This window comes from Equus quagga, chromosome 12, assembly GCF_021613505.1.
Source record: "Equus quagga isolate Etosha38 chromosome 12, UCLA_HA_Equagga_1.0, whole genome shotgun sequence".
Taxonomy (NCBI): Eukaryota; Metazoa; Chordata; class Mammalia; order Perissodactyla; family Equidae; genus Equus; species Equus quagga.
The window spans coordinates 100,892,216-100,900,277 of record NC_060278.1 but is presented as its reverse complement, the minus strand read 5'-3'; the positions used below and the strand labels follow the sequence as shown (position 1 = coordinate 100,900,277).

The window sequence follows — 8,062 nt, the reverse complement described above, 5'->3', positions numbered from 1 at the left end:
ACATCAAGGTTGAGTAACTTGCCTGCGCCACGAGGCTCCAAAGCCCACGCCTGTGCCCACAACACCAGGGCTTCTCACTCAGCACTGGTCACGTTGGGGCCCGATGACTCTCCGACGTGGAGTGTGGCCTGTGCATCATAGGACATGCAGCAGCATCCTTGGCCCCTATCCCCTAGATGCCCTAGCATCCCTCATATGACCATCTCAAATGCCTCCAGACATGGCCACATTGCCGCTGCGGGACCAAATCGGCCCTGGTTGAGAGCCACTGACGTCCACTAGACCGTCTGTCCAAGCTAAATAAATACAAAAAGTGGGGGCTAATTTAAAATCAAGTGTTAAGTAAATAACAGCACAGATGTTGCATGACAGTCCACTAGGATGTCGGCTCTGTGGGGCTGGGGACCACGTTCGATTCTGTGCTTGACTATGAGCCCCCCGAGCTTCAAGCGGTGCCTGACACAGTAGCACTCAGTAAGTCTTTATAGCATAGACGAGGTGGATACGAAGAACCGTGAAGGTTAGGGAAGGCTGAACGACAGTGTTGCTATTTTCGCTCTTAAGTGAACGTCTTAGCTCAGCTGCCGTGACGAAGTACCCAGCCTGGGCAGCTTCAGCCACAGACGTTTACTGCTGGCAGTTCTGGAGGTTGGAATTCCGGGCTCAGGGTGCCAGCATGGTGCGATTCTCGAGGGGACTGTCCTCCTGGCTTGCAGATGGCTGCCCTGTCACTGTGCCCCCACGTGGTGGGGAGAGGGAGGGAGCTGGGTGTCTCTCCCTCTTCTTATGAGGGCACTAATGCCTTCATGGGGGCTCCACCCTCATGACTCATGGAAACCTAACTAGCTGCAAAGGCCCCGCCTCCTGGTATCATCCCACTGGGGATTCAGGCTTCCCCTTGTGAACTGGGGGGGGGGGTGGGGGGGGGGGGGACACAATTGAGTCCCTAACAGCAAATAGCGGCAGAATCAGCATTGTCAGCCGAGACTCGGGAGTCACTGAGGGTCTTTCCCCTCTTCTCCCCCAGGCCCCGGAGGGATGTGAAGACCCAAAATGACCCTCCTACCGGGAGACAATTCCGATTACGACTACAGCGCCCTGAGCTGCGCCTCGGACGCCTCCTTCCACAGGACCTTCTTCCCGCAGCGACAGTCCCTCAAGGGCGCCTTCTACCGCCGCGCGCAGCGGCTGCGGCCGCAGGACGAGCCCCGCCAGGGCGGCCAGCCCGAGGACCGCCGGCGGCGCATCATCATCAACGTGGGCGGCATCAAGTACTCGCTGCCCTGGACCACGCTGGAGGAGTTCCCGCTGACGCGGCTGGGCCAGCTCAAGGCCTGCACCAACTTCGACGACATCCTCAACGTGTGCGATGACTACGATGTGACCTGCAACGAGTTCTTCTTCGACCGCCACCCGGGGGCCTTCGGCACCATCCTGACCTTCCTGCGGGCGGGCAAGCTGCGCCTGCTGCGGGAGATGTGCGCGCTGTCCTTCCAGGAGGAGCTGCTGTACTGGGGCATCGCCGAGGACCGCCTGGACGGCTGCTGCAAGCGCCGCTACCTGCGGAAGATGGAGGAGTTCGCCGAGATGGTGGAGCGGGAGGACGAGGACGACGCGCTGGACAGCGAGGACCGGGACAGCGAGGACCTGGCGGAGGGCAAGGGCCGCCTGGGCCGCTGCATGCGGAGACTGCGCGACATGGTGGAGAGGCCGCACTCCGGGCTGCCCGGCAAAGTGTTCGCCTGCCTCTCGGTGCTCTTTGTCACTGTCACCGCCATCAACCTCTCCGTCAGCACCTTGCCCAGCCTGAGAGAGGAGGAGGAGAAGGTAAGAGGGAGCCCACAGCTGGGTGCGGCAGGCCGGCTGCAGTGAGGGAAGGTCTCTGAGGACGGGAGACAAAACAGCCTGCTGGACCACTCCTCCTAGACGTCCCCATCCTTCACGACCACACTGTCACCTCCTCCAGGAGGCCTTCCCTGACTGCGCCGCTGGCTGAGTAGCATCTCCATTCCTTCCTGACGTGGTGTTTACCTGTGTCCTGTCCACCTCCACCTTCAAATGCAAGCTCTGTGCCTGTCCTGGTCTCCACTGTGCCCTCAGTGTCTAGAACAATGTGCAGCATGGACGAGGCACTCAGCCACTCTCTGTTGAATGGATGAATGGGGGAAAATGGATGATGTGATTTCTGACGTGCCTGGCCCTAAGCTAAGCACGTGACGTATATCATCGAAATTTATTTCACCCACTTGAGGCCTTTCTCCACCTTCCTAATTATCCTGTATAAAAATATCCCAGAAACATTTTCTGGGTCTTGAACATAATTTTTATTGATAGGTGTGTGTGTGTGCATGCGACTTCGAATAGTGAGCATTTCTTTGTGTTAAATAAGAGAACGCGTGTAAGGCGTTTCCTCCAGGGCTGGACACGGGCTGTGTGCTCACTTCTCAGGGCAGTGGATGGGAGCCGGGGCTGGGCTGCAGCTCTGCCTGCATCTTGGCTCTCAGAGCATCTTCCAGCAGCCTGTCCAGGAGGTGTCCTCACACTCGCTTGACAGATGAGGACACCGAGCAGGGTGGCTGCCCAGATCCTGAGCTGACTGAGTCCACACTCTGTGTTCTTAAACATGGAAGTACGGGTCCCACGTGACAGGGCCTCATCAGCCCCAGGGAAGTGTGTGATCGGTCCACACTGTACTGCCCAAAATTTTGACTTGGTTGCCAACATTTAAAAGGAAGGTGCTTTTCACTTAAAAATTCCAACTGCCAGCTTCTCTTAAAATTTATATGGTCGGGCCCCCTGGCCTGCAGTCACTCGTGGCAGCTCCTGGAGGGAGCTGAGTCCATGGGACGTGTGCTCCCCAGTTCAGCCTTCTGCTGGATGAGACCCTCGGGCCTTTGAGTTAGGACCCCACCCCACACATAGAGGTTCTGGAAGCAAGTACAAGACAGCCCGAAAGGTCCACACAGGTACAAATTGTGTGGGCACTGGAGAAATGGGTAAGGCAGTGTGAACTGAACATAAATGTCATGCCAGCCAGCATCTATTGAGCACTGGCTGTGTACCCTGCATGTGCTAAGTGCTTTATATGCTCTCTGGTTGCATATTAGAACTACTCACCACGTGAGGGTTTTTCCACTTACATGTATGATGGAGGAAGTAACAATAGCTGTTGAATTTATAACTCGCAGGGGGTTTCCGGCCCTTTTTTTTTGTACATTGAATTTTAAAAAGGAATATTAAGAAAACAGCACTCAACCAGTAAAATTAACTTCTGAGAAGCATAAAGGGCAGTGATGAAGAGGGCAGGGCTAGAGCCAGACAGCCTGAATTTGAATCCTATTTCGTCTACTCTGGCTGTGTATCTGTAGGCAAGTTACTTACCTCCTCTGTGCCTCAATTTCCTCACCCATCCAGTCGGCTGTAAACAGGCCCAACTCACAGCATTGTGAGGATTCAGTGAGTGAGTCCACTGAAGCGATAGGAACAATGCCTGCACGTGAGCATGCGGGAAGTGCAAACTATAAAGATTACACGTGCACACCGAAAAGAGAGAGAAAATGCCCATCATTAGAGACCTGTTGGAAGTACCTGTACTCAGGATGGACGTCTTTTTAGCTCCAACATATGCAGTCCTCATTTCATCAGGAAAATACTCATATAGCCACCATTTTCTTCTACTTCCGATACTTGCTTTTTTAATAATACAGTCACGTGTTGCTTGATGATGGGGATACATTCTGAGAAATGCATCGTTGAGCAATTCCATCATTACGTGAACATCATTGCGTGCACTTACACAAACCTACATGGTGTAGCCCACCACACACCTGGGCTACATGGGACTCATCTTATGGGACCACCGTCATACGCACGGTCCGTCATTGACCAAAACGCCATTATACGACACATGACTGTAATATGTGGCCTTTTTAATGATCCAGTGAAAAGGCTCTTCTTCTGCTTCATTTTGGGGACCAGTAGGGTTCACCGTTTCACTTGCTCCTTGAACACACGTTTGAGTGTCTACTGTATTCAGGCACCACAGGGCAGGCAGGGTGACCAGAACGAGCCTTCCAGCTTCACTTCTCGCAGAGGAGGGACACTGACACCCCCACTGACCGTAAGTGTAAGACAAGCTGAGGGGGTTCTTGTGAGAGGCGCACCACCTGTGCTGGGGATACTTGGAGGGAGCCACTCCAGGAAGGCTTCCCAGAGGAGGGGGCTTCCTGTCCCAGAGGTCTGAGACCTCAAAGCCCCACCCAGTGGCAGTTTGCTCTCCGTCTTCCTGGAGAGCGAGCTATTAGAGCAAGACTCGTGGAACCAGCTGTGCCCAGGGCCCAACGAGATGCCCCAGGCTAGAGCCATTCGCGCCCTCCCTCTCAGCCAAAGGCCCTTTGAGCTTAAGTTCCACTGGGACAGTCTACTGTCTAGTTAGATTTCAGAGAGACAAGCTGGCGGCCAGCATGCCAAATCCAGTGCCCAGATGTGTCCAAGTGGCTCATAGACTGTTTTCTCTGCATTGAATTATCACATTTAAAACCCAGGAGATTTCACGTAAAACTCCAGCTTTCCAGCTTCTTCGAAAGCTTCGGTGAGGCAGCCTCAAGCCTGAATTCGCTGGGGCAGCGATCAGGGGCTGCTGAGCAGGACAGCTGGTCTCTCCAGCAGGCTCCACCCCACCTGGCCACCTCCTCGGTCTTTCCTGTGCCTCCTGGCCTTGAGCTGGACCTCTGTCTAAATGCCAGTCCAATGCTCCTCCATCCATCCCAGTAACAAATATGAATGGATCACCTGCCACGTGCCGGGCCTTTCCAGGTGCGGGGGTACTCGCAGCGAACAAACTGCCTGCACTGTGGGGCTACAATGCCGGGGCAGGAGGCAGGTGGGGCGGGGGCGGAGACAGACAACAGATGTGATAAGTAAGTAAATTCTAAGGCATATTAAAAGATGATGAGCACTATGAACAAACAGCACAGAATAAGGGGAATGGGGTGCAGGACAAAGGGGGTGGTCACAAAAGGCCTCCCCGGGAAGGTGATATTGAAGCAAAGAGCTGGAGGAAGGGAGGGTGGATGTGGGAAGAGGAATCTTGTAGGGGGAGCAGAAAGTCAGGGCCGGGCTGGCAGGTGAGCCTGGGGTTGGAAGGGCAGTGAGGAGGCCCGTGAGGCTGGAACAGGTGAGTGAGGTGGGCAGGGGCTGAGGATTAGGGGAAGTAGTGCCCGGGCCACGTGTGCCCTGGGGTGGAGGAGGGGACTTGAGTATCTCTCTGAGCCATGGAGGGTGCTGAGCAGAGGGACAGGATCTGATTCAGTCTCAGGGTCCCTCTGGCTGTGTGTACAACGTGGACTGTAGGGACGAGGGTGCCAGCAACTGTCCAGGCAGAGAGGATGGTGGCTGGGGGCAGTGGACATGTGAGAAGTGATTTGATTCTGAAATTGTTTCAAAGGTAGAGTCAACAGGATTTCCTGAGGATCACATGGGAGGTGGCAGGAGGAGGCCAGGTCTCCTGGCCAGAGCAACGGGAAAGATGGGGTTGCTGGTGGCCAAGAAGGGAAAGCACAGGCTGGTGGGTGTGCAGGAGGAATCAGGAGCCCAAAGAGACTCGGTCTTCATCGTTCCCACCACAAAGGAAAAATGGTCCTTAGGTGGCATGCTAGAGGTGCCAGTTAAGGCTATGGTGGAAATCAGATTGCAAAATATAGAGATGTATCAAATCAATACATTGTACACCTTAAATTTACACAATGCTATATGTCAATTGTATCTCCATAAAAATAAGTTTAAAAGAAGAAAAAGAAATTGGGAGCCTGGTTTAGCACATGACGAGTGCCAGATGCCTATCAGACTCCCTGGGGGTGACATCAAGGTGGGAGCCCATCTGGGGTTTGGAGGTCAGGGGCAAGGTCTGGGCTGGAGAAAGAGATGAGGAGTGGTCACCCTCAAGCCCCGGGCCTGGCCGTGATCGCCCGGGGAGTGAGCCTAACTAGAGAGAGCCCCGGGGCCACATGACATGGACAGGCAGGTTGGCCCTGCCCAGACCACCTTTCACCCAGGTAGTCCAGCCCTGTGCTCCTTGCTAGTGGGACCTCTGACCTCTGCCCTCTCTCCCAGGGCCAGTGCTCCCAGATGTGCCACAACATCTTCATCGTGGAGTCGGTGTGCGTGGGCTGGTTCTCCCTCGAGTTCGTCCTGCGGCTCATCCAGGCGCCTAGCAAGTTTGCGTTCCTGCGCAGCCCGCTGACGCTGATCGACATGGTGGCCATCCTGCCCTACTATATCACGCTGCTGGTGGACGGCGCGGCCGCGGGCCGCCGCAAGTCGGGCGCGGGCAACAACTACCTGGACAAGGTGGGGCTTGTGCTGCGGGTCCTGCGGGCGCTGCGCATTCTATACGTCATGCGCCTGGCCCGCCACTCCCTGGGGCTGCAGACGCTGGGGCTCACGGCCCGGCGCTGCACCCGCGAGTTCGGGCTCCTGCTGCTCTTCCTCTGCGTAGCCATTGCCCTCTTTGCCCCACTCCTCTATGTCATCGAGAATGAGATGGCTGACAGTCCCGAGTTCACCAGCATCCCTGCCTGCTACTGGTGGGCTGTCATCACCATGACAACTGTGGGCTATGGAGACATGGTACCCAGGAGCACGCCCGGCCAGGTAGTGGCGCTCAGCAGCATCCTCAGCGGCATCCTCCTCATGGCCTTCCCGGTGACCTCCATATTCCACACCTTTTCCCGCTCCTACCTGGAGCTCAAGCAGGAGCAGGAGAGGGTGGTGTTCCGGAGGGCCCAGTTCCTCATCAAAACCAAGTCGCAGCTGAGCAGCATGTCCCAGGACAGTGACATCCTGTTTGGAAGTGCCTCCTCGGATACCAGAGACAACAGCTGAGCCCAGAGGACACACCTCGTCACCGCCACCGCCAGGACACCCTCAGCCCTGCCTGCCCTCTGCGGCTTGAAGCTATTGCCATCACTATGATGCCTTCAGAGGCACATACTGCTTCTGAGCGCGGCCCCGGCATAGGACTGACTCGAACCACACCCCAGGGAGGACGTCGCACCATCCACAGAGGGGGCCCCTCCGAGTCCACAAGGGAAGTGGAAGCTGGTCCTGACCCCAGCACACAGCTGCAACAGCCCCCTCGCCCACCCCAGCCCTCATGTCTGCTTCCCTCAATAAGGAGATGGCTTGTTCTTTCCACCATGTAAATAACATGCCCAGCAAAGACTTGCCTTATGGGTCTGCCTAGAGAAAAATATACAAACAGCAGCATCAGTGTGTCTGTCTGTAGTGTGGATCATATGCAATTAAAGAAAACCTTTGAAAAAGAGAGACAAGCCTTCCATGGGGCTCTCTTAAGAGAGGAAACTGTTTCCCAGCAAAGCCAGCCAATGTGGGTGCTGGAAGGAACAGGGCCTGTTTCCCTGGGTTTTTCAGGCCTGATGGGCCCCAGCAGGTTTGGAGGAAAAGGGAGAGAAAAGAGAGAGACCTTTGGGGAAACGGCTGGTAAATACTGCCGTCCCTTTCTTGTTTCTCTTCGAGTCCTCCCACCTCTCTTTCTCCCTTTTTCCTTCTCTCCCATCCTCTCACCTCCTCTTTTGCACCTTAAGGACTATTTCTCAAACTTTCCCCCAAGGAACCCCTAACAGTTGGGTGGACCCCAAGGGGCCTGTCAGCACCGATGACCACAGGGTGAAATCGCTTCATTTTATCTCTAAAGAACAGTGTAGGTTTTTATTCTACTCCACCTTTGTTTTAATATTTGAAAAAAATGCTTTAAGGGGCCAGCCCAGTGGCATAGTGGTTAAGTCCACAGGCACCACTTCAGCAGCCCAGGGTTCATGGGTTTGGATCCTGGGCACGGACCTACACCCTGCTCATCAAGCCATGCTGTGGTAGCATCTCACGTACAAAATAGAGGAGGATTGACACAGATGTTAACTCAGGGCCAATCTTCCTCACCAAAAACAAAAAAGCTTTAAATCATTTAACTGAATCTAAATCTAACCTAGAGTGGGGTTCGTGCTTCAGGAAGGTGGGCGTGGTTTGCTGGGCCGTCTGAGAAGCA

At 54.9% G+C, this 8,062-nt stretch overlaps 1 protein-coding gene across 1 annotated transcript; it reads left to right on the top strand.

Annotated features, from left to right (window-relative positions):
• The first annotated feature begins 1,053 nt into the window (after nt 1-1,053).
• On the top strand, nt 1,054-7,180 carry KCNG1 (potassium voltage-gated channel modifier subfamily G member 1). The gene is made up of 2 exons (XM_046680051.1): nt 1,054-1,827; nt 6,112-7,180. Exons 1-2 carry the CDS (start codon nt 1,054-1,056, stop codon nt 6,880-6,882), a joined length of 1,545 nt encoding a protein of 514 aa, XP_046536007.1. The 3' UTR covers nt 6,883-7,180.
• The last annotated feature ends 882 nt before the right edge of the window (nt 7,181-8,062 follow it).